General features: G+C 43.7%; 1 protein-coding gene across 9 annotated transcripts in view; it reads right to left on the bottom strand.

Moving 5' to 3' along the window:
- NRXN2 (neurexin 2) overlaps positions 1-27,335 on the bottom strand; it is a 2,155,080-nt gene that overhangs the window by 987,852 nt on the left and 1,139,893 nt on the right. For 6 of the 9 annotated variants that reach the window (XM_078660761.1, XM_078660766.1, XM_078660765.1 and 3 more), the window contains one exon: positions 6,493-6,516. The exons of the other annotated variants lie outside the window; for them this stretch is intronic. In XM_078660761.1, coding sequence (XP_078516887.1) covers positions 6,493-6,516 — 24 coding nt within the window. The remainder of the gene's footprint in view (positions 1-6,492; positions 6,517-27,335) is intronic. 9 annotated transcript variants of the gene reach the window in all.

Here is a 27,335-nt window from a genome sequence, read left to right as displayed (position 1 = left end):
AAAGTGCTCCCAAAGCAGGCGGATCGGGTACAGCGCATGTGCGCCGGGCGCGCACACCATTTGTCCGCCTGCTGATCACTTTCGTGGCAGCTTTGATGTTCTCAGTGAGTCGCGCGGCCACTGAGGACAACAAAGCGGCCGCGAAAGTGATCACCATTTGCCATCCGAAGCCCTCACTTTACTGCTTTCCTTGTTTTAATTCCTTGTAAAAGCATGTCTGTGTTGTGCACGATACTTTTTGACCTTTTTTTTTTTAAATCCTTGTTATTCTCCTTGTCCCAGCATGCACTGCTGGAAATTCCTTCTTTAGTCGCACCTTAAAAGTTCGTTCCCAGATGTTCACTTATCTATGTCATGAGGTAGTATCTAGCAAATCCCATATTGTGCTGTAAACAGTCGGAACAATCATTCCTAATTTATAACCTTCAACAACACTGAAAGTGAATGCTTTGTCGGCCGTGTGCCCCAGCTTGCCCCGCAATTAGGGAACGCGAACTCAGAACGAACACTATGTTAAGGAGCATAGAGATACCCATGTACCTCTGCGTTGTTTGCAGTGTGTTCAGACCGCTCCAACAACCAGCCACTCACTTTGAGTAAATATATTTGGAAAATCTCTACCGAGAGGAACGCTGCCAGCCTTGACATGGCATTTTTAGGCATGTGGAACCCAAAGTTCTTAAAATAGAATACAAACAAGTAAGGAGATTTAATCCTGAGCAAAACAAAGACCACCTGCCTTATGGACTGTCTCGGTTCTTCCTAAGACATGGCAGCCCTCTGAGGGCAGGGGCAGAGAGAGACACCAGCCACGGAGAGTCGCCCCCGCAAAGCAATCCAGCGAACGGGGAGAGGGAGAAGGGGAGTTAAGAGGAGAGGGGCAGCAGGGGATGTATCATATTAGTAAAGAAGTATTAGGTATCTTGGGCAAAATTATAAATCCAGACACAAAAATGGGAGTTAGTACACCAACGAGACAGAGTTAAATCCAACAGTATTAGTACAGTTTTTTTAGTCATATTAATCGGTAGAGAATATTGTCGAAAGACTCGGTTGTGAGAGATGGTGGCATGCAAATGACACTGTCACCAGCAGCATGCAAGGGGCGGTGGGGGGGAGGGCTGAGGGGTCATGCGTGGGCCCTCCGGGATGGGAAGGGAAGGGAAGAGTTGCCACAAATGTTAGTGCGCGGGACAATGAAGCGACCGCATGCCACCCAAGACACAAAGATAAGAAGGAAGGTAGGGACTTTTTAAAAAAGATGGAAAATAGTTCATATGTGCTTCGTCTAATGGGAGCAAACTCTGTTGAAGTGGATCTGTGAAGACGGTTTCAGGTTGGTGGCAGCAGTTGCAGTGCCAGCTCTTCTCTTGTTGCTTGTTGGGGCAGATCCTCTGAGTAGTAGACAGAACTTGATGATTGGTTGAATGCTGTTGACTAAGTTGGAACTGGCGCACACCACGCGAGAGCAGAAAGATGGCCCTGGCAGTTTCTTAGCTCACTATGTGTATCAGCAGTGACACGCCTCTGCCCACCACGCACACCAATGGCTGAAGAGTGAAACATGCTGCAGTCCAGGTTTTCTTCTGAGCTAAGGAGACCTACACCGGACCTCCTAGTCTCACAACTATTCTCAAAGTCGTAGCCACAGATACTCCAGTACTGAACCACAGAGGCTGAAAATTGAGGAATGTCTTGACCACTTTAGTTTGAGGCCAGGTGCACTTCTTGATAATCTTGACTGATATAGTAAAGAGGACGAGTGAGACGGAGATTAGAGTCTGCACAAACGTTTCCTCTATCCTTTGCATAAACAAGAGGCACTTCCATTACTGCATCACGAGCTGGACATTTTGCATAGACCAAGCCATAATCAGAATGATCTGCTGGAATTTGACTGTGGACACGAGAGGTCTGTGGGAGCCCTGAGCAGTGCTTGGACGCTCTCCAGGAATTGCTACCACAGTAAGAAGGAGAGTGAATGTGAATCACTCTACAGGTGGGACATAATTCAGGTGCACCTGGTTATGAGATTAAAGACGTGTGCCTTAAGGATAAATATTTGCGCTCTTCTGATAGGAAAGTGAACAGGTGCTGGCGCTGAATGAGTAACTGGTGGCTGATCTACGGATCTGGTAACATTTTTATCATAGAGTCAACCAGTCCTGGGCTATTCATGGTTTTGTAAATTGTGAATGATGACTAAGCTTTAAAGGAAAGAAAGTCCTTGTGGAACACAGATATAATGTGCACCAGGGCCTAGAGGGCAATCTGGTTGTGCCCGAAAGGCTGTCCTGAAATATCAGTGTGCAGGCCAGTATTTTGGCTGTTTAAAGTCCTCTAGTTCTGTCTGTTGGGCCGTCTTTCCTCTGGTGGTACCGCAAACATTGCCTGCAGCAGGCCCAAATGCATGAATGTACCCATATCTTGCAAAACACATGATACAGCTTGTGTTAGCAACCCTGATATACCAACCTTGGGCCACTTTTTTTTTGGGTACCTAATTTGCCGATGGGGGGGGGGCAATTTTATTTTCGTGCTTAGGCTTGTTTTCTGTTCCAGTCCTACACTACTGTGCACTCTAAAGGCATCAGAGATCTTTTGAAACATTTTTTGATGAAAATTTAATTAGATCAGAACTACGCATATAAGGTACATAAATTAAGAAGGAGTGGTTTCCGTGACGGTGCAAAAGCGATTATGGATTTGCCAGAACGTGCTGTTGAAATAAGGTTCGAACTTTTTTGGGGAAATACTGGGTTTTGCGTTAGATCATGGTCCGCTTTATGGTTCCGTGTTATGCCATGGAAAGAATGCCTAAAGTTTTGCAGCTTGCACACGCTATGAGGAATTGCTGCGTAAATCAGAGGGCTCTACAAGTGTACTTGAAGAGCACCTGGAGGTCAGCAGATGGAAAGCCCAATATAGTGACCGCCTTGAGTAGATTTTACCTGGGGACGCCTGCCATAGGGATATTGAGGGTAGTCAGATAGCCCACAGCACACCAGGATCTGACACAATGATGCCACAGGCACAATAATCTTGTCTGCATACTGGAATATACCAGTGATCACGCCCCTACCTGAGGGGAAGCGGCACTTCTCACCTTGTCAGCATTCAAGAAGAGAGCTCCTCATCTTCTCAAGTGATCATGATCAGCACACTACTTCGTGCATTTGTGAAATATATTTTCTGTAAAATCTAGGCTGATCCTTACATTGCCAGAAAGTTAGAAAACAACACCCTATATTTAAAAAAAAATCCTTTGTGAGTAGAGGTAGAAGGGCAGCCCACAGGGTTGATACCCAACAATGGGCAGGACTATGTCACATATTCTCACTGTCTTCTGGATCACCTTTGCACATTATTTTGGCAAAGTACCATAAAGTACTCCCTTCCTATCCCAGCGAGCAATATCAGGCAAATTGAGCACAAAAATTTGGTTCCAGGTAATTTGAGAGGACTCGGAGGCTCCTTTGGTGACTTCGGATACCGCCATCAGCTCTATTGCGAATCCACCTTCATCCCTACTCTGGTAACATCAAGTTTGGAATATTCTCACTTTATATTCCAGGATATGGCGCCAAATGATTTGTACGTGTGTGCTATTTCCACTTTTGATAAGCCTTTAGATGCTCTTGATTTTCTTCATAAATTGTAATCTCCATTCAAAGCACATTAGGAAGAAATAATGTGGCAACACCATGATTCTTATCTGCAACATTAAAAGACGCATTTCCGGAGTCTTTTTTTTTCATCCCCCATAACTATTCTAACTAAAACGGAAATGTGAAACATATAATTCTGCACCTTTAAAATTCTTTGTAACTCTGGCAAATGTGTCAGTGGTTTCATGATGGGTAATCGCTTGTCACAGCCAGGGTGTTGCGGTTTTACTGAAAGAGGGACATTCCACTCTTAATGCAGTCACTATGACATTACATTTCTGTAAGATGAAAAGGAGTCAAGTCACTGTTCACATAGATTCACTGGAAGGCATAGTGTTCCACATGTCTTCTGAGAAAAGGCCAACAAGGTATGCTCTTATGTGCATAAGCATTTTCGACATTGCTGTAAGGTGGGCATGCAGCGTTTCATATGCCCTGCCGCACACAATCTTGGGGTGCCTTCGTCGGAGTCTGAAAGCTACAGACTTATTACGCATAAGGCATATTTTATGCACACTGATATTGGTGAGAATTAGGGGACAGACCCCTTGTCACTAGTCCACATCGCACACCATGTATCTTGTTGGCCCAGAAACATTAACAGCAGATTGTACTATGATTTTGAGATTTTGTATGTCCAGGAGAGTTCTTTCTCAGTGTTATTTGGTCATATTTCTGTTTTCCAGATTCAGAATTCCCTTGACTGAGTGATCCTACTTTAATTTAGGATCCAGGGATAGCCAATGGCTGGCTATGAAGTCCCACATCACCAGAATCCACTGGGGAGATGTACTCACATTTCCCTGGATGTTTAGGGTTTTATGGTACCCATGAAATAAAAACTTCGAGTTCGGGAAAGAAGCTCTAATGCATGTTACCTGCTGCATAGGTGGGAGTAACTCTGCCTAGTTCCCACCACTGCTGTATGTTTAAAATAATAAGTGCTGGTGCCTAAAGTTTAGTTTCGACGACACGTTCCCTAAGTATCTGCAGAAACAAATTGCTGGAAGAACTGGAACCCCTCACACATAAGATGCCAGGATCATGATGCTGTGCTAGTTTTCAACACAGTGGTTATCGCTTGCATAAAGCTGTTTCTGGGATATGAACAGACAGGTGGAATCGTTGACAAGTTTGCCCTGGAACCAAACAGATGATGATAAATTGTTTTGGCACCTCCTGTGGAAAGGAATAACACATCGGCTGTAGACAGAAGAGCTATTACCTTTCACAGCTCTTGACAGGATCATGAACCTCCACGCATAGATGCTGACCTCACAAAGGTAGTGATTGAAGAATAGCTACTTCCCACCGTTGTTACCAAAATGTTGTCGGCGCCTTGTACGGTTCATGGAATGGTCTCATTTATTAATGGTTGTTACAGTGATGCTTCTGGTCAAGTGGCAATGCTACACAATTGAACCTCTGGTGAGCACATTTGGGGGATATAAGTTGGTGCTGTCTCTAATTCTTCATAAAGCAGGAACTATTGGTCCAGTTGAGTCTTTGTATCCATGGGCTGAGGACTAGCCCATTAGGAGAATTGCAGGCCACATGTTTCAAACAGTAGGAGGATAGGGCATGATGAAGTAATGAGAAAGTGGTTTTCAGTTCCAATATGCACTGTACTCCAAACGGCCCTACAATGCTCCCATTAGAGAATAGACATATGCACAGCGGTGTGCAGAGGTGTTAGAGGTGTGAGGAGAGAGGGCAAAGGGGTGTATCACACCAGAAAGAGAATATTTGATCTGCAAACTTGTTAATGGGAGACAGCAAGGACATTCCCGGTATACCCCCCTTCATGCCATGCGATAGAATGGAGGGCTGTGGCAGGTCTTCAGTGGGAACAGCTCCAATGGCAGTAAGGGTGGTCCAAGATTGACATGGGCAGGCCGCATTCTACCAGTACAGGGATGTTTTGGGACATTTTTCGTCTTGATATGGAGGCTCCTGACCATCGTTGAATGGCGTGAGTGAAGTTGGCATAACGTGACTCATATGACTTGTGAAACTGCCCATTTTGATGCGGAAACCTCTTGACAAGCAGATAAAGCACTCCATTGTGTGTCAGACCACAAGTGAAGAGACGAGAATAGTTTAGCATGAAATCTAATTGTGATGGGTAGACCATGAAGTCTTATCATAAAGAAGGAGCTCGTTCCGAAAGTGAGGCTTGCACTGGAACCTCTTCTCATTCATTAACATACAGGCAAAAGAAGCCCATTTTCAGTAGAAATTGTTCTATTAAGTACATCTACATGTCTTCTCTGTATGTTGGAATATCAAAATATACAAACTTATTTCTTTAAGATGTCTGTTTGGTGGATCACGTAAATAAGCAAAGACCTTTCATTGTAAGCGAAATACGTGGCCAGATTTCACCCTCTGGCCCTGCCCATGCCAAATCTGTGTAACTAAGCTGACTGCCAATGGATGGAAAGGGCCATTTCCAAGGACCTCCACTCAGAGCAGACAAAATGACACAAAGCCGCGTCATGGGGAGGGGGGTGTTGTTTTCCATGGATTTTTGGGGAACCAAAAGCAAAAGAATTGAAAAAAACGAACAAAGAAGAAATCCAAGACGATGGTGAGACTGATAAACCCATTCAAGGTGTGGATACCTCTTCTATTGGGTTGTTTCGTTATTTTTTTGTCAAATTAAAATAGAACTCAAAAAAGTAATAAAAAATATACAAAATGTAATTTTAATTTCAGAAAAAAAACATATAACGGGGAAGTTGAAAAGAGGGGAAAAACCCACGGTAAACCGTACGAGAAGGACAATTAGAGTGATATCTACCAGATAATGCAGTTTGTTTACCATAGCGTGTCCAATGCCTGCGTGCTTCACAGAGATAAAAAAAAACAAAACAAGAGCGAAGAAGAAAAAGGGAAAAACGAACAAAAAGAGGAAGAGAGGTAAAGGGGAAGAAAAAAAAGGAGAAACTTGAGAAACTGGGAAAGGGATTTTGGTGGGACAGAAAAAAATGTTGTACGGTGTGGGCGACTTGGTGAGGAGAACGTGCCCCTCTGCTTCCAGTTAATGCTCTCAGGATCAAGATTTAGTAATTTTTTTCCATGTAAAAAAGTAAATGAATAACCAGGTTATTTTGTTAGTAGAAAAGAAAAGTCAAACTGTTAAACTGAATTAAGGGAGAAAAACAAAACTCATAGCTATGAACACATTCCAGTGGATGAAATTTTGTTAGTCGGGTTATTTGTTTTGGAGTGTATATTTTTTTTTATGAGTGGTCCATCCAGGCAAGTGAAGCCCCTCTATTCTCCTCCAGAACGGAAACATTTGTTGTCATTGGCCCATCTTGTGCATCAAGAGAGCAAATACTCAACAAAAATTGCGGAAAGAAATTTTGCAGAGATCCTCTCAGGCCAAATCCTTAACCATAGTGGAGGAGGGCACCCAATGTTTCCCCAAAGTGCATTACATATGGAAATACTTCATCAGAAATTGTGAAGTGCTAATCAACCATATTTATTGAACCGACAGTATAGATTTCAAGATGGGGAGTTCAGTTTTCCTCTGATAATAATATACAGCAATGGGGGACTGGTAGAGATGAACTGCACAAAATATAAAATTACCATAGGATATTCAATAATCGGGATACCTAGGGGTAAGATTATCATATTATATTGAATTGAACAACCATGGTGATAAAAGTCGCCTTGTGGGACCATGGTACCACCGCATGCTCTGAGATCTTCAACACAAATATCAGAGAGGCTTATTTCCCTGGATGGACCATTTACATTTTTGTACCCACAAATCAAGTTAGTAACACAACACACAAAGTCATCAACAAAATCTCAGCCTAGAGAAGAGGGAGGAAATACAGACTGCAGGGCACTATAAACATCAGTAGCTTCCTCCAGCTGAACTGTGGCTGAATCAGGGACTGGTTGGGCAAAAGAGCGCTAGCATTAGGGAAGTCTCAAGACCTCACGTTGTAACACTCTCCCTTTGTACCCCATCTCTCATAAAGGTTTTCATGGAAATTGGTGCGCTTGCACTAGAACACGTGTGCTTTGAAGTCCAAGTGAGTGCAGAAGGGCGAGTTGTTGATGTCCGAGAGAGGGAGCCCTTTCAGTTTAAAGAGGGTTGCTGACGAGAACCTCAAGAATCATCTAACAAAACTCCAGCAGGGCTTTTTGGAATACTAATCATGGTGAGTTCAGGAGACAGCTCAAGTGAATGCGCAAGAATCACAACTTTTAGGAGAAAATAACAGGAAAAAGATGTGCCTGCCAAGTGCCACTGTTTGCCACATCGGTCTGGCCACGGAGCCGAGTGCTTTGGATGCATTCTGACACAATAAACCAATAACAACAATTCCCTTCTGCCCCTGATCCAGCAATATTTTATCTATCTACCAAATAAAGCCGGTCATCATGAACTTGTGAGATGGATCTTTGTCCAGTGAAGCCTCTAAAGGGATTCCAACAACTTTTCTAAAGTGCAAATATGCAGGGGTAACTTCAGGGTAACATGACAGGACCGCCATCTTCACCTGGTGCGGTACGATTTTGAAAACTTGTACAACACTGAGCCATCCCTCTCTTCAATTGGACTTTTTCTTATCCACATGGGGACACACTATTTCCAAAACGAACCCTTTTTTTTCAATAATATCAGGGGATGCACTGAAGTAGAATTAAGTCCACACTCTGATTTATTGGGCTCTCGAGCGCTATCAACTTTATTCGTGGGCACTCATCGAAAAATGAGTTCATCGTTTTGTCTAATCTCCGGTACAGAGCTTTGATATTGGCCTACTATGGTACTGCAGCATAAGCGCCACTTTTTATCTGTAATTAGAGTTGCGCAACATTACATCAATTTAGGACTTTTTTTAGATGCCAGTTTTGTGATTTTGACAATGTGGACTATATTTTTAAACTCCATTTTTTTTAAGGAACTCCTCACCCATCAAACATTTTTTAATGGAAAGATTGTATTGTTACAATTTTTTTTGCAGAAGTCTTTGCTTTCAAGCAAAATTGTGTCTAGTCTACATATGCAGGAAGGTCATGTAAGTATGAAGATGAGTACTGCACACAACTCAGCCACTGAAATGTAAATGCCATATGGCTTATCGGAATTAACAACAAACTGTGAACTTCAGGTTATTGTGGTCAAATGCCTTCAAATTCTCGAAGAGAAATCCTCTTGTGTGTGTAAAACCAATCCACAATATCAACGTAACATTGCAAACGAAGTGGTGACATTTCTGTATTCTAACATTCTTGTCTGTTATTAACAAATATGTTGGGGCAAACATGTATCACAGCAGGTGCACCACCAGCTTTGTGGCCATCCTGAATTGCACAAGAATGGAAACAGACTACGCAGAAACCAAATTGAACGCCACACCTGCTACACCTACACTACCCAATGGAGTGGGTCATTGGATGACTTCTATCTGAAAATGGCAGCAACCCTGTAATCCCGTTATGTCCTCTTCATAATGCCCAAATTAGACCCTCGGACTCAAGAATCATAAACTTCCTGCTGAAAAGGGCGCCACGCCAGCAGTTAGGAAAGGTTTCCTCTTCAGGTGGAAGCTTCTTTTAGGAATCACAAGTCAATCAGAGAAACCAACCCCTCGTGTCTACCAAAAATTGCTGAGTGTGAGAAGGCATGAAACAATCAGAAACTCCCACGACAGTGTTGCCACAACCAGCAGGACGCATCACACGCATACAAACAGTCAGGGTGCAGTCAAAGAATCTTCCACAACCCACTCGCACCCAAAGAAGGGAAACAGACACAACCAACAAGGAATAAAGCCAAAAGTCAGCGTGGCTCTTTTGTCACAGTTATTGTTTTGTGTCAGCATGATTTTTTTTTTTTTTAATCAATGCCTCACTGGCAAGCATTAGCAAAGCCAACAGGTCTCGCCCTTGTGACCTATTGGCTTTGCCAATTGTTGTTGGCCACGCTGAACAACATATCTGATGCGGTGCAGCATGACTAAAGTAAAGCAAAAGAAACCTTTTACCCAGCCGCCCATGTCATTTTGTAGGCAAGCACGTCATGCATGCATGCCCTTATAAAATCACACAACTGTTTTCTTTTTTGTTGTTGTCATTGATCGGACTTTGATCTTAACTAAAAATAAAACATGCAAAAATATTTTTAAAATTTTTTAAGGAGAAGTGACGTGGAAGCAATAGGTGCAGAAGCAATGGAAGGTGTAGCAGGGGGCATGGGGACACACTATTTCCAAAATGCGATTCCTTAAACGCAATCGCAATTTGAGAATTCGCAAATATTTGCGAATACTCAAATTGCGAGGGCCTTCACCCTTCATGCATCCCAAAAGCTGATTTTGCGATCGCAAACGGCCGATTTTTGCGAGTCGCACCGTTTGCGTTCGCAAAATGCTTTGATGCATGTGCCTGTCTGTGAATTAGGAGACAGACTTTAACATACTGTGGCTTGGCTTCCTGAACTGAATTGCAGGATTTATGACAGCAAAATTCTCAATACACCAGGCCCAAAAATGGCTGCGATTAAATAATTATGTACATAAATAACTACATGCATGAATTCTGAAAACTCCAGAACCAAGGGAAGGTAAGTAGAAAGAACTCTGCCCCGTCCATGGCAGGATTATACTGACTTCTACTTTGGCTACTTCACGCTGTGGCACCCTACAGCAGAGGGGTTTGCCACACTTTTTCCCACCATAACAGTACAGTTGCTTGGTATCTAACATTTCTGGAACTGTTGTATTTCTTTCAGCTCCCAACACCTAAATGGCAGAACAAATATTGCACACAAAAAGATTTCTGGATATAGCTATAAAAGATGACTCTGACTGAACACTTTGAGGAGATTGTATCCTCTGATTCCCGAAATTGCCGTTTTTCATTTCTCTCGGTGCCCAAATTGCAGAAAATGATTCTGCTATAAATACGTGTTATAGGTGCAGCAGAATTTTTAGTGAAATTGCATTTGGAAGCTTTTGGAATTGCAGATTTCTCGCTGTCCAAGTTAAAACGACACCGCCACAAAAAAAAGCATTATCTAAAGTTGCAGCCATTTATTTGTATTCTCACACAATACGTGAACAGGGCGTTGTTCCACAGACCAACAAAACCATATTGTGGTTCTCCAAAAAGCCAACATTACTTTTGCACTCATTGTTTTCAGTTAGACGCATTGGTTTACAGGTTAATGTATATTGTGTGGCTTTGTGTAAAGCCATGTTAGTTGTTCATGACCATCATCATATGATTGAGTTTGTCTGTAGCGGTGTGGTGGGGTCTGTAAAACAATCTCTTTGTACAGATGTTGTTCACGCATCTGAGTGCATTTGTTTGTACAAGCCTCTGTCAACCTGCGCGTGCATAGTTGTTTGCATTAGAAATGGTGTATTCAGTGTGAATGTATATGTTATGATGTGTTTTTGTACATGTGTGGTTTGGATTACATCAGTTATTTGTTTGCCAAGCTGGGTTTTGTGAACAAAGTAATGTTTATGTCCGTGCCTTTGTTTGTTTCGGCGTGCATCTTAAATGTGGTCGTCTTTAGGAGCCTGCTGATGTATACTGGAGTGTGTTTACAATAATGTGTGTGTGGGCTATATTCAGATTAGTGCTAGGCAAGCCAGAACCAGAGTCTTGGCATGGTTCTGAGAGCAAAAAACACAAGCCAAACTTCCATTGGCTTCACAGTTTGGGCAAGCCACAAAAGCCTTTTATAAAAAGCAAAAAATACAAGGGGGTAAACAGTAAAATGAGACTAAGTAAGGTGTGGAATTACATTCTGACATCTGTTTCGCCCTTGTCTTCCCTAGTCATACTGCTAATGTCAGAAACACCTTCATTGACTCTTGGCCACTGGTATTGGCTATGAACCGGAACCGCACTAGAATGGGCTGTGGTGGTTGACGAGTCCGCTCACTTGCCCCTCTCGCACATTCTCCTCTCTCGGTATATTGGAAGGTAAATATTTTGTATGTTATCACTGAGCTGAGTTGATGCAGTTAAAATGGAAACAGCATTTCATCATCACCTTGACCTTGCAGGTGGATCAATTCTGGAATGTTTCAGATCAGCAACCGCTCCTTTTTCTTAATGCAAAGCACACTTCCCCTAATCCCTTTCTGATTTACCTCCATGCACTGTGTCATGACCTTCTTTGACCTCTAAGCCTGTATGTTTCCTTCTGCTGCCTCCTTACTCCTTCTATGAATGGAAGCAGTATCCTCTATCTGTGTTTAGTAACCTTCAGTCTTAATTCAGTGTCCTTCAACCTTCCAATTGATGTCCTTCGGTAAAGTCCTTTTTTCTGTTACTTAGATAATTCCTCTTTGAACAGAGTCTGAACTGATGCAATTAATTATACCCTTGTTAGGCAGTCAATCTGGCAAACTTGTTTTACACCTTACATAAAATTATACACATTTCATTGATATGTACTCTAATATGGTAAACCTTCACCTGTGTCCAGCCAAAAAAGCCTAGACTACTGTTAATCCCTAGTCAGTAACACCTGGTATCTTATCAAGCATATCAATGATATAATCTGAAACAGGGACCTGAAATTGACAGAAGTTCCAGCTAAAGAACAATATCCATAGGAATAATCCACAGTATTCTTCTAGGTATAAATACGACCACGTATGACGTAGTCTTGGTCCAGAGAAGACTTTCTGACCTGAGCATCAAGGACTGGATTGTTATCCATGTCTCTGCTTCAGGCAGGCCAGTGGCTCGGTTACAGCTGCCACCATGCTATAAAGTGGATTTCCTTTCCTCCTACAAGGAAAAGGATGAGGGCTGATTTGGGGTCTACCCGTTGTACCATAGAGCAATCCATGCAAGTTGGTATCTTTGAGGTCTGGTTGTGTGGCTTGGAGAGACCCCTTTGCAGAGTAGCTCCACGGGTAGGTCAGAAGTTTTGCTAAGGCACTGGCCTTATAAAACATCAAAAAATGCCAGGCCTAATCTGGAATAGACCCTGGACATGAGCAAAGGATTGGCTGCTCATTGGATCAGGCTGTAAGATAGTTGGATGAGCCCATGGGGTCGTTATAGTAACAGTAAAGGCTTCCCTGTCCGAAGACGAGAGCTCAAATATGCTCCTCAGTCACCCGTTGGCTTGTTGTAGCCCATCTCATTCCAGGTCCGGTACCATCCCTGATGTTCATTTTAGGTTGAAGAATTTTATAAAAAAGGCTGTCTGGTCATCCTTGGCACCATCTTGTTTTGGTGGCACACTATATGAAAGGCAGACATAGAAGTAGATGCAGGAAACGACATTAGAAAGGCTGCAGTGACTCACAACATATCACAGCAAAAAGATTGAGAGGGTTGCCCAATAAACCAGAGCCTGCAGTTTTTCTCCACAACCAGTACAACCCCATGCAGCATGCCTAAGATCTGACGCAGTGGCATCTATCACTACATCTACCCAAGTGACACTGCACATTAGCCTTCCTACAATAGGGAGAACCCATAGAGGGGATCCTTGCCCTTCAGCTCACATCCGCAACCCGTCAACTCCAGGGGACAATACGAGCCCCATAATATTGGGTTGAAATCGTGACTAGTGGTGATTTAGCATGACATGACCTCAGTGGTGAGGACCCATGTCCTTCGACAGCAGAGAAGAGAGTGCACCATTGCAGAGGGAACCAAGTATGTGTAGGCTCTGTAATGAAACATGGATATAGTTTGAGTATGGAGGTGCACTCATGTGTTTCCTCTATCCAGGCAATGGTAAGATACAAGTGGTCACTCTCTGCTGCATTCTGCATCATTTTATTTGATTTCATCAAGTGTGTCGTGCTAGATGCTGTTTGCCACGGTCATTGTCTACTAATCTCTTGAACCAAGCTGGTCTTGGTCTTGCTTTCTGTATTTAGGAATGTTTCCACAGTCGGTGAGATACGATCTACTTAGCTATCCAACTCTGGACAAGGAAACCTATAAAAGGTCCCCCAGATTCACAGTTTCTCCTGTTGGCCTACTCCAATACCCAGGAAGCCTAAAGCTCCATAGAACAGAGTATCCCTCGGGAGTGCAACATGAAGAAGGCCTCTGTTTACCCCGAAGTTCTCAGAATCTAGCAGCGCCCTACTACCCTACCTAACCAAGTGACATGCTTATCTTCAGAAATTAGGGTGGTGTGAAGTCTGAAGAACTGAGAATCAGTATATATCTTTTTAAGTAGAAGAAGCTACGCAAAGTGAAAGAAAACTGAAGGCAGCATCAGCAGTCATTGGCAGCAGTGGAAAACTGGTCCTGCTGTTGCTAGGGGCTGCTGAGTGCCAGGTGGGGGTTCGAGCTAGTCTGAAGCTGCTTACTGGTTCCCTACTCTCAATTATGCCTTCTACCCTGTTAATATTTCCAGCACTGTGTCTCAACTCCAGTGCAGCCTCACCAGACAGATTCAACCAACTGAACCCTGCAACCCTCCCCAACCCTATCCACACTTGCTTTGTTCCCTTCCGCCACCCTACCTGGCACTTACTGGTGATGGTCCAACTTTCTGATTGACCATCTCCTGCTCCAGGATCCTCCCCAGGGAGACTCTGGACTATGAAGTGGTGGGGTGTAGAGGGGAGGCTGTAGTTATTACTACACCGTGCATAGTCAGCAAAATGTGAAAACCTTTGAACAGCAACCCTTAGACTGAAATTTACTCAGTAACAAAGAATGCAAACATTAGCAGTAGAAATGAGTACACTGGAACACTATTATTATGGAACAGTGGTAACACCTTCACTTGAAATGAGAAGAGTTGCTGTCTGAGGCCAGTTTTCCAGAGGATAGTAATGCCGATTGTGACTTGCAAAGCACACGTTAGCCATCTAGTGGCATAATGCACTCTATTCATGTTCACTACATTACTGCCAAGAAGATTGGGCTGCTCCCTGAGCAGAACAAAGCCATGCCTTGAGATCTTGTCTAAATTTGGGATGATCAACATAAACCATAAGGTTCAGCAGGAGTCTCTTGCCTACATCTATAATGCTCTGCTCCACGCTGCGCTGTTTGTATTTGTATTTGTATTTTGTATGTGGCATTTATAAAGCGCAACTATCGCTCCGAAAGGAGCATCCTGGCGTTTGTTATTGGACCTGCATGTGTTAATCTAAATGCTCTTGAGGGGCTGTGTAGAGTGCATCAGTCACTGAGACACCATGTGCCAGTTTTCCTGGTTGCCCTGTGGGTGATGCAGGGAGCTGTAAACTCCATTCGTCTATCTGGCACCTTGCAATGCTGGATGGTCGGGCCACCTAGTCTTGCCAGCAGTTTTGCCATTCCATCAAATGCCTGTTGGAATCTCAGTTAGGCGCGCTTTGAGGGTCACAGGCGTAAGTTATTAGCATAGCCCCCCTGAGAAGATACTAGGGTTGTCCCTGATGGCCCTCTTTATGGGTGAGCCAAATTAGGGAGGATGTTGATAATAATCCGTAGGTACGCGAGACCTGCTTGAAACGTTTCTCTACCTAGTGGCTAAAGTTAGGATGTCTATCTGTCTCTCAGTTTTAGAAAACATGGCAAAGTATGTTTCCCCTTTAAATCTTAGACTAAGACAGAATAGTGCTGTGTCACACATCTTCAGGCCTGCCAAATCACACACTGCCACCGTTTGCCACACAATATCGGCTCACTTCACAAGTCCACCCGGTGAAGAGCTGATATAATACAGTGGCAGGGAAGGCGAGCTTGAAACACCTGCACTGTGTGAGCTTCAGGCTCCTTTGGAGGCACCAAAAAGCTGACTGTCCTTTCAACGGTGTGGAAACACTCCAGGACATGGGTAGCAGCTTCAGCAAGCTTTTGGGTTTTTTAGCGATGGGGTTGGTGCGGACAGGAAGCAGAGGTACCTCTCAGGAAGTTCTCAGCAGGAAGACCCAGCCCCTCCAAGGTCTCAACATCCTCCTCACATGGGGACTTTTTTTTTAAGTTGCCAGGTCTGCGTTGCCCCTGTGTGCATAAGGCACCTAAACACAATCTCTCACTCTCGTCAGGCTTAGAGTACATAGACATCACCTGAACGGACAGTAGAGCAACATAGATTGAGGTCTTGAGTGGGCAAAGACAGACCTGGTCCAAGCCACACATCTCTAGGGAATTGCTAAACCCAAGCTTCTGCCAATTGTGGTGAAGCCTTCTGTCCTCATCCAAGCTTTAGTGACAAGTGAAAGGAAGGGCCCACCACCATCTCCAGCTGAGGGTCCACAGGTAAATGTACCCATCTGGAGTTTCTGCTTGAGAACTGTCTCTGTAGACTTTGTAAATATGGGTGTAAAGAGGCAGCCTCCAGTATATCAGTGGATCACAAGGACTTTCTCTAGTATGTCTCTCCAGCTACCAAAAGCATAACATATTTTCTACATACCTGCCAGGGACTTCCTTCCATCTAAGCCTCACTACTTCCTTTCCCACCATGTCTCTCCCATTCTGTGTCCACTTTTCTCGTCTGTCAGTCTTTACCTCACTTTCCAGTCTCGTGGAGGTCGACCGGACTCTGAAAACTGGCTGTATTCTTCGCCCTTTAAATATTAGTGCTTTAGGAAAGACAACTCCATCTGCAAGGCTCCCTTCTTAAACTCCTTACGTACCTTGATCTCTCCTGTCCTATCTCCTTTTCCATCTTTCCTATCTCACTTTGTACTTTGTGGTGACCATAACAGGGCATAACAGACTTCACAAATATCCACCATAACGGCCTATAACATTCAATCAGGCACTCAGGTTTTTTCACCTGGCCACATGCCCAAGTTATAGGCTGAAGTGGAATCAGTACTGAAAGTCACTACTCCCAATTTTGCTTGGTTTGAGTCTCTTTAGGTTTGCACCATTTATTTGACATGCTACTTTGTAAGGCAGGGTACATACACTGCAGAGGTGGATTGTCTGTTTTTAAATTAGTTTATTCTGGTGAAGCATGATTTATTTGCTTAATTAAGTGCCTCTAAGATATGGTCCTGGATCGGTTTAAATAGGGGCTGGAGAAAATATTCCTTTTCAGGAGAAACAAAGCCGAGCCATGGAATATTCCGGGTCTGTGCGAACAATTGGTGCTCTGGCGCTACCTTCCTTTTAACTTGTTTATTTTTTCTGCAAATAGGAGTCTAATTTAATTACAGCTTAGCAGTGGGTGGTAGCTCAAGTGACATTGTGTTCTTTGGCCAAGACCTTTGCTCTGAAACCAAATATTGTATGTTCCTTTTGAAAAAACTCTATGGGAAACTCAAGTCCTTTGCATTGCATGTACATATCGAGTGACTGAAAACAAGCACAAGCAAACAGCTGCTAAAACAAGAAAAGCTAAAATCATGCATCTATGGATGGATCGGTAGAAATATTATTTTAATTGGAGAGATTGTTAAGCTGCCCGCAGAGGTTGAGAACAGCAGTATAGGGGTAGCTGTCGGATCCCAATTGTAGTCAGCGCAAGATGACCTAATGAGAGGCAGTAAGAAGTGCTGCAGACAAGTTTAGCAGTATCAGCACCGATCTTGTCCCGGTTTCTCCTGATTGGGTCTGGGCAAACGTTGTATCATTAGAGCAAAATCCCACACATTTTGGGTTTAAAATATTATAGAGGTTTTTCATTTCCCTGTCATCCCTGGGAGAACAGCTGAGGCAGACAATGTCCTGCAAGAACTGCGAAGCCAGGGATGAGTGACACTTTCTGCTCAAAGCAGTCTCCTGTCGGTATCTCGTGTGAGTTTTTCATGAATATTAGACGTTTTTGTGAGAAGATAATCTAAATTTCACCCATCCCGTACTCCTGATGTCACCCTTGACCTCCAGTACACTAAACTATGTTGTATGCAACAGTCCTAAAAGTACACCTTCTTCAACAAATTTCTGCACTTTCATCATAAGTGGTTTCTCAAGTGTTTCCGAACAGTGTATTATATATGAAATCACAATTTTGTTGTTACATGGATCTTGCCTAGATTTTCTGAATGATTAACAAAGTTAGTTATAACATCTCACAATGCTATGACTTCCCAACAATTGTTCAGAGGATCATTCAGACGCCACTTTGCAGAAGGCAGCGTGGCGGCAGTTATTAGAGGTGCAAGATTTACTTCATCCGCCCCATGCGGCTGAGATTGGGCCAGTACAGAGCTTATCACCCAGTTGGCTGGATGACCTATGCTGCTCGGCAGACACCTCTATTGCAGCTACCGCGATTTTGTTGGATCTGGCTGTGGCTTTTGACAATTTCAGCCACTAGATTCTTCTAGCAAGATAAGTCAATATAGGGTTGAAAGATACTGCCCTGGCATGGCTCACTGGTTTTCTTGCCAAATGATCTTTCAGGATCTCCTTACCTCCATATGAATCCTCAGTTAGATCTTGTCCTGTTGGAGTTTCTGAAGGCTCTATCTTATCACCCGCTTTATTTAATATTTATATGTCTCTGCTTGTCCACCTGATTCAACGGTATGGGTTTTCTTTACATACATTCTTTATGATACAGTGATAATAGCTAAGCTCTCTGGAGACCTGCCTGTCATAAGATCATCTATGGATGAGCGCAGACCACCACAAATTAAATGGCGGTAAGATAGAAATCCCTTGCCCAACCAAACCATCTGTGCTTTGGGAACTAACTTTTGGGTCAGCAACAACAGGCACCATTATTGTTTTTATGGTGCAAGTTATACAGAATCTCCAAGGAAAATGTAACACATTGTTGACTCTGATAGACCAAACTGCCTTAACAGTAAAATCGTGTATTTTCCTACGTAACACTCTAAAATGCATCTTGTACCTTTTTGCCTTTTCTCAGAAGGTATGAATTCTTAATGCGTTTATATCTTCTACATTAGATTACTGTATTTCAGCCTATCTTTACCTGCCTGCTTTTTTGATTTATTAATTACAGCTGACTCAAAACTACGCTGTAAGGCTAACTTTTGGACTAAGGTGCAGTTATCATGCTTCACCTGTCTTTGATGCACTGCACTAGATTCCTGCGAAAAGGGATTGTTTTTAAAGCCATGTGTCTGGTGCACAAGGCATTTTTTCACCAGCCCATTCACCTTTCCATTTCAGGGTCAAATGGTATTTCCCAAAATGCTCATTAAGAAAAAAAATGAAGTCGTTTTTTGCATACCCTAAAGTTTGTTTGAAAAAGATGAAGGTCAGGACCTTCAGTTCCCGGCTTGACCAAATGAAAATTCTTACCTCTTTCTCTGGGCACGAATCCGACTTTGCAATGATTCAGAATACTACTGAAGACCTTTTTGATTCCCAGCTAAGTATAATTTCTTTAGTTCTTATCAGTTTCAGCGTGTCTAGTTTTCATTTTATTTCAGCACCATGAAACTCTCATACACGCACGCAGGTTGGAGGCGGTATATCTTGGTTCTCCACCTGATCGTGACGTGACAGCATCCTCATCGAGTTAGTTTTTGGTATGCTGACCTCCACCCAGAGGTAAACCCATTGATGTTACAGTAGTGTCCAGAGACCAAAATATTCTCTTAAAAAAGTGAAGTGCTCAAGTGGAGTGAAATCTAAAATTTTCTACTTCACCATTCCTGGAAAAATATTTGATTCTATGGAGATGTGAAAAAGGTTAAAAGCAGTGGTGTGCGGATATAGATCCTGTTACCAATCACATGCACTGGTTAGTCTATATGTGAGGTCGACATGTTTCAGCCCTTTCATGCCCAGCTGGGTCTGGGGGCTTTCTTCAGGACCTAGAAATGTGGAGCGGTGTTATTTGAACAACTGTTGGAAGTGGGGTTTTATTACGCCACTTGATTAACAGGTCAATAGTACCTGGTAAGCCTTTGTGAGGGCTTCCATGGGGGACCGGCAAGAATTCTCGACCTACTGCGGTTTCTGGGAGACTGACTTGTTCTCGCTCTGAGTACGTTGCCCCGAGTCAGCATACCACACAGGTACACGTGGTTCATTCTCTCTCAATCTTTGTATACTCCATGGTAGCCAAATGGACCATAGCTTCTCTCTCCCTCCCCCTCTTTGATTATAATCAAATAATGCAGCCAATAAGTTTATCAGTGAGACTTTATACCTTCACTGTTTTGGAACTGCCTTGGTCTCTGCCATCTTTCCCTATGTTTGAGGATTACAATGGTAGATGTTACACATACTTCGCAGCTTGGCTATGTCCAAAGCAATTTATGTACATTTAATGGAGAATTGTGTAAAAAATGTATGAACTATATTAATTGAAGATTGTAAGAATCCTCAATGGACGTAGTGTTTGTGAAATAGAATGTTCTCATCAAAGTGCTCTCCTGTGGCTTCATACACCCTGCAAAATACCAGACAATAATAATTTGGTATCTGGTATAAGAGTGCCTCTCAAGTCTTAGCATTTCTTTCTTTATTTGTTTTAATTTAGCAGCCAAACATAAGAATACTGTGTTGGTACATTTTATCAAGATTAACCACTTAGGTGAGGATTATTTTTGCCAGTTCTGTTGCTATCATTTTCAAAGAAAAACACACATTTAATTACACATTAACTGCTAATGAGACCTTGAGAGAAAGAGTCAGTTCATGAACGTTTTCACACCAACATGTTGGCCTGGTTATAAACTTGAAAGCAAGTGGCTATGTGCGCGAGAGTTCTGTTGCAGAGGGCGTAGAAGCCAAAAGCACTGAAATCTAGAACAGCTTTAGTGTGATTACAAGATTAAGGCTGGCGGATCTTAGGTCCCGGGCAGCAGTGTATCACACTATGTTAGAGAGGTAGTAGTGGGTAATTGCTTGGTATATAACTGTTATTTTTTGCATATGGCCCTGTTTATGGCCGAGAGTCAGCTAGATTCATGGTTAGCTGAGGAGGAGCTGGAGGTATGTGTAGGAATACTATAAAATAATGCTAGAGAAAAAGTTGAATACCTTTGCCAGTGGGGCAAATACATATTGCTGAAGGCCCAGAACAGGTTCCTATGGTAGTTTAATCTGCTTAGCACTGAAGAATTGATTGGTATTATAGCTCTGTATTTGAAAGGGATATGTGGCCAAATAGTACGTGCGGTTGTGCAGGAGTGGCAGTCATATCCTCTGATACAACCTTTTAATCCATCTTTGCTTCGCCTTTGCTTTGAATTGACTGTCTCTGTTTGAAAACACACAGAAAGTGGCGACTACAGGATGGGACTTTTAAACCGTTGACGAGGTGAAGAGTCCAACACTCAAACCAAGGAGGCGTGCAGCCCACACTCCAACTCTGCAAGGGTCCTCGTGCTGGAGGCCAGGGCTGGAACTGCCCCGGTGGGGTGAAGCCCGTGGAGAATGGTTATGGGGGAGGGAGAGAAAGGTAGCGAGAGGAGAGGAGAGGGAGAGTGAGAAGGTGAGAAGGTGAGAAGGAGAGGGAGAGGGAGAGGGCGAGGGAGATGGGAGATGGGAGATGGGAGAGGGGAGAGGGGAGAGGGGAGAGGAGAGAGGAGAGAGGAGAGAGGAGAGAGGGGAGAGGGGAGAGGAGAGAATGGATGGATGGATTTAAAGAAAGAAATAGCGTGACGAGGAGACAAGAGAAGGGGCTGGGTTGAATGAGCATTTTTGCTGGGTCTGCTTTTGGTCCCCCAGTCGGGCCCTGGGCTGGAAACAGATGCTTCCAGATGATTAACAGGGTCTCAGGTGTGCAGGTTGCCACGGTGCGTGCGCCATCTTGCTGCAGTCATTACTCACTTCCTGCAGGCACAGCCTGAGCTGAGGAGGTGCCCTGGACTCTGGACTGCATCCTTTCCTTTCTCTTTGTGCCGCTAACCTGATAGTCTCGCGTTCGCTACCGGATTTCCTCCCCTCGCCCTGTAACTGCATGCCTGCAAGAGGAATATTAAACGCCTGGGCTGAAGCCCCAGAGACAGAGGGTCTAAATATGGCTCTCCCCCCTCCCCGAGGATTGCCCCCTCGCCTGACAGGTGTGCTCCGCGTTTACTCTGATGGAATACGCAGAGTCTAGCAGGCGGAACGCTGCCCCCAGGATGCACTGCGGTGATGGCGGGGGCACGGGAGAGCCAGTCCGGGCGGCGGATCGCAAGCGGCTCTTTGCTCCTCGTTATCTGGCGATGAAGACTGCCGGCTGTCAGCAGCCCGGGCCTGGACGGCGGTGAAGGCAGGCCCAGTGGGCTCGCTCCTCATCAGCCTTCAACAGGCAGGGCTCGGCTCCTGCTGCACGGCGGGGACTGCGAGGGAAAGCGGCGCTTCCTTCAGCTAACGAGGTACAAATCTGGAAGGGAAGACAAGGCCCTCGACACACTTCAGCATGCACAGCCAGGGGAAGCGCGGGGAAATGTCCAACCACGCGGAGACGGTAGGCCCATAGCAAGGGTGACCAGAATTTTAAAGCCAAAAACCGGGATATTTCACAAAAATAGAAGAAGGATTACAATTTTACTTCAAGCATTCAGAGCGCTCCTCAGCAGAGAATTACAGAACAGGCAGTAAGAACATACATAAAATGCAGTTTTTAAGCCCATTAGCTTTCCTGTTAATTAAATTGCTTTCTTGAAACAACTGCTAACTATCCCTGCTTTGTAAAACATAAAAAACACCTCCCACCATTTTCAGTCGACACTGTCCAAAAACGGGGACATAAGCTAAATTTCTTGAAATTTGCTGGGACAGCTGGTTAAAAACAGGAACCGTCCTGGCAAAACGGGGACACCTGGTCACCCTACCCATAGCCCACATCTGCGGGGTCTTTCTTCTGCTTCGGGGGCGTGGGGGTAGGCACCGGCCCTTGTCAGACAGCGAACACTCCATGCAGCCTGACTGAGGTGGACTGGGCTGGTTTCAAGATGGATGGAGTCATCCAGCCCTGAATGCAGACCTGATGAAGCAGTTGATGGTTTGATTATAGATGGAGCGAAACAATGTTCCTGGATGCTGCACCAAAGCAGTTTCTAGGCCTTCGCTCAGCTCCGACCACAGCTCTGCTTGGGATGGAGGCCTCTCTCTGCTCTTGGTATCCTTGGGATACAAGATACCGCCTCATCAGAGGTCTGGGCACACCCTGACCATATCTAAGGGCTGACTCCTGCTTCCAGCACCACACCTGTAAACGGATGCTACAGAGCCTCGCTGCGGATGGTTAGAGTGCACCACAGCAGCCACCGCAGCTCTTCCGTGAGCACCTGTACTGAACAGTCAAGTGAACACATGGCGGCCCGCTCACAAAGAAGCCAAAGTACATCAGCATCCGAGCTGTTGTCGCTAGCAGCCAGAAATGGTGGGCTGCATTGAGAGCGTATGTTGTAACCTGTCACATTGATTCTTCTTTACAAATCTCTAGATGAATGACCATTTATGGCCACCTCACTGTGGAGAGTTCAGCAATGCCCCATTAGAAGGCTAGGATTGGTCAGCGGTGGAACGAATCGCACCATTCTGCGCCTGCCTATTCAGCCAAGAGGGATCACATAGCGACAGGAAGTATGGGAATCCCAATGCAGAAATGATAGCACAGTACACTTACTGTTTATTATCTCACTCTTGCAGGTTATTTGCGTCCCTGCACTGCATTTACCTTGCTCCTTCTTTCTACTTTTTTTGCCTTTCTCTTTCTTGCTCATTCAGAAGGTGAAAATGAAATGAAGGGCTCCAAAACAAAGTGAAGTTTTACACCACCTCCAAGGCACCAGCAAAAATTGTGGACTGGTCGTCTTTTTAACAATACAGTAGCCCTAGCCCAATGCAACACTGTTCCCAAGACCTTGTGCCAAGCCATCACCACTTCAGGTTGTGGTCTCATAAAACCGAGGCTGTAATACATGCTTCCCAGCCTCATTTTTGTACTAAAACAACGTTGCTCAAAAGCTTTTTGTGATTTTTTGATTTTTTTCTCTCCATTATTTATACTCTAAACACTGCAAAACCAATTAATTATCTATGTGTGCCTAGGAACCATAGACGACAAAAATACAAATGTATCGAGTATGGCAGTTTTGGTTGGAAGCACGACTTATTCTGAGAAAAGGAGTGTTCTTAGAACTGGTCTTCTAGAAGGAAACTAAGAGAGAAAGTTGTTTGAGTGCTGGAACTGACATTTCCATAGGAGGTGATCCCAATTGACCAGACACTGTGACACTTTGGACAATGTGTGCCGGGAACAGGAGGAAGCTAGCGGACTCATTTACTGGAGAGGCGTGATATGTCAAAAATCTCACTTTTTCACATGGTGAAACACAGTTAGCAGATACCTTGTCTAATGTGAGTGAATTTGTTACTTCCGACGATATACAGAAATGCAACATTTTTTACATGTTGCAAAGGAGAAACTTTGCATGCTGGGAGCTTTCAAAAGAGGGCATTTGTATAACACAGTTTTGCTTTGATGAAAGCTTAAGTCATCACTTCTTGGTATCCAGAACAAGGAAAAAAGAAGGAGGCTTGGCTTTGGAACCAATCTGGGTATCAAAACTGGGTTCTTTGCATTGTAAATAAGTCTCAGGTTTTCCCTTTTTCAAAATAGGAAGTATTGTATTAAAACAAGGCAAGAGGATTTAATTAACAGCTGTTAACCACCTGTTTAACATAAGACAATGCAGCTCATCCACGTCCCTACCTCTTCTTGTCCCACTAATTTTCCTATGGACCGCTAGTTATCGATAGGTTTGCACGAGTTAACTGACAATCCAATTTTCTGATCTAAATGAGAGAAGGCTTCATAAAGTTGTTAATCAGGACTGGGGACAGATGTAAACTCTGAGGGCCTCTTGTACCACAGCTACAGGAACTGATCTTTTAAGCGAAGAAGGCTATAAGGAGACCTCATTTATCCCGCATCTCCAAGGAGCCAGGAGGAAGGTACTTTATTCTGCAGGCAGCATCAATGGAGAATGACTTGTGAACACGCTTTAAGGCTGTCTCCCTCAAACTATCACAGACCTACTTCCTGATGTCAAAGGCACCGAAAGAGATGTCTCAGAGCTCAGAACATCCTGCGAGGCTCTCTAGAAAGGGAACTATTTCTGGTGCTATGTGGGCCCAAAAAGCTAATTTAACCCAAAGATGGGAAGATACATTGTACAAAAAAAGGCTGGTCTGTAGGGTAAAATGGTTTCCATATTTGAAGTTCAATTTCAACATAGTTGCTTTGGTAATGTAGGCATCTGAACAATGTTAATACACACAAAGGCATCCCCCAAGGGAGTTGCAACCGAGCATAAAGTCATTTCCCTCATCTCTTTGTGCGCTTGCTGCATACCGCTTTATAATAATCATGACTGGAGTGGATGGCTTCTACAACGATATACTTAAGATGTAAATGCAGTAACCCTCTCTTGCCCCTCTCTCCCACCCTTCAGGGGTCCCACTGCTTTTTAAACAAAAGCAGACATGTGTGTCTAAAAATAGATCTCACTGTCTAAAATGACTTATAAGTGTTTAATTGTTATTGAAACTGTCAGCAGTTTTCAAATTAAAAGAAGCTACATAAATGAACCCCTTCCACGCTGATGACGAGCTCAGCTCCTCATGAGCCATGGTTCTCGTGTGCTCATGACGAGCTGAGCTCGTCATGACCATTAGAACGCTCAGACGCGGGGCTAATTCCCCTGCTGTGCTGGGCGTTCTAAGGAACGGGCGTGGTCAAGACGAGCTGAGCTCGTCATGAGCACACGAGAAACGTGGCTCATGACGAGCTGAGCTCGTCATGAGCACCGGGGTGCTATGCGCGCCCCCCCCTCCCCCCAGCACAGCGGGGGAAACGGTCGCGCAGCCAAGGGGTTAAATACATTTCGCAGGGTCGATACACTGTTAGAGCTACAAATGTTTGTCTTTTGTCTTTCTCACGTTGGGGCTTGCTTAGTTAAGAAATGTTTCTACTCAAGCTACTTTTCTTTATCCAGCGTCAAGCTTCATTGGCTGCATCTCAGGTTACTGTCCTGTGGCTGGGCCTAGGGAAAGGCATTGGTTTGTAGCTGCCTTGGGCTCTTCAGGCAAGGCTCATCATTGGTCAATTCATAGCAATATCTAGCACACTGAAATCACCTCTGGGAGATAGGCAACTATAAACACACGAGAGCCTGTAATACCTGTAATGCTGCCATCTCTAATTTCCTTATTACAGTTGAGTTGTGATGTCTCTGGTCACCTGTAATAATGAAACGATGTAGTAGCTCAAATGTAATATGTTTATTCAGTTGCGTTGTGACATCACAATGGCAGCTGTAGGAGCCAGGGTGGAAGGGGGGTCATGGAGCCTATGTGCAGCTGCAGTTTAAACAAAGACAACTTCTAGGTTTTTCAAAAAAGTGATAGGCAGAAAGGACATATTTATGGCAACATATTTGTTCCTACAATAAAGGTAGTTGCAGGAGAGTTAGAATCGATTTGTGTTACTTTCTACACAACCTGAGCAGCAGCATTTGTAAACTTACTTGCAGACAATTGAGTCTAATATCTTTTTGCCAAAATGACTAACTGCTTTTTAGCGTAGTTAATCTTGCAGTACAAATTCTGCTTGTAGTCGTCTGATCTGTAATGAACATGAAAAGCACAAAGGATTTACGTTTTTTATGGAAAGGGCGACAATGGGACAATTTATTAAAAGGAATAATTTACCATCTGCCATACATTAAAATAAAATTTAAAATCACTTTGAATTCCAAGATCTTATAAAGGTCTTCTGTAAACATTCCTCTAAATGGTCACAGAACTCATAGGTAACCTGCAACTAAATGATAACGTACAGCAGGGGGCCACTTTATCTCGTTCTTTTGAGTTCCTAAAACACTGTGAGCTTAGAATGTATTGTTTTAGTAAGAGAAGTATAACACCCATAAACAGTTGCAGGGACACAGATTGTTTCAAATGGATAACAAACTTCATCTGGAGGCAAAAAATATTCTCAACACGAGCTTGCTTCCCTGGAAACACTGACCAAGAGGATCTTAACAAAATGCTTACAGTTCACTGAGATTCCCTGTAGAAGTTAGAGAAATCAATAATGCTGCCTTATGTTGTAGCACAGGAATGAATATCATAAAAAGGCCCGCATTCATGACTCTACCATCATGTTCAAAGACGGGCAAGGACAGCAACAAACTTTAACATTCATGTAACTTAGCTATAAAAGCATCTTCTTATTGTAGAAGGCTTCCAGGTTTCCTTTGTGAAATTCATTTATTGATCTGATAAAATCAGATTGAGCATGGTCAAACATCTTAGGACTTCTTAGGGAAAGAATACTTGTGCTAAGTAATTTGGATTGGCGAGTCCAGGAATATTTTGAGACACCATGGGGAGACCTGTGCGCCAAAACTGGGCAGTCAGTGATGCGGGTATCAGGGTGGATGGGGTATAGCATTTGTTTTATAGACATCATTTTTATTGTTTTTCATTTATAGAAAGCATGTTGTGTACATGTCGCAGTATTGGTCTTTTAGGGGCTGCCCACACAATGGTACTGAATTTAGTACAACTCAATTCCACAAGTAGTAAATGTTTTCCAAAAAAGGCCATATGACATTAGTTCAGTTCTCCAGTGCTAGACAATCTACGTACAATTGTCAATCATTAACGATAATTTGTTAAACCATACTATCTGCTGTATGTTAGGTCTGGCTTCTAACATTTCGGTGCTGCAGCGTTAAGATTTAAATAGCTCAACCACCAAAGGATAATGAGAACCGACCCCTGACTCTACGTTGTTTCATGCATGCAGCCCTACCACCA

Source organism: Lissotriton helveticus, chromosome 9 (assembly GCF_964261635.1).
Source record: "Lissotriton helveticus chromosome 9, aLisHel1.1, whole genome shotgun sequence".
NCBI lineage: Eukaryota > Metazoa > Chordata > Amphibia > Caudata > Salamandridae > Lissotriton > Lissotriton helveticus.
This window is presented reverse-complemented; position numbering and strand designations above follow the sequence as displayed.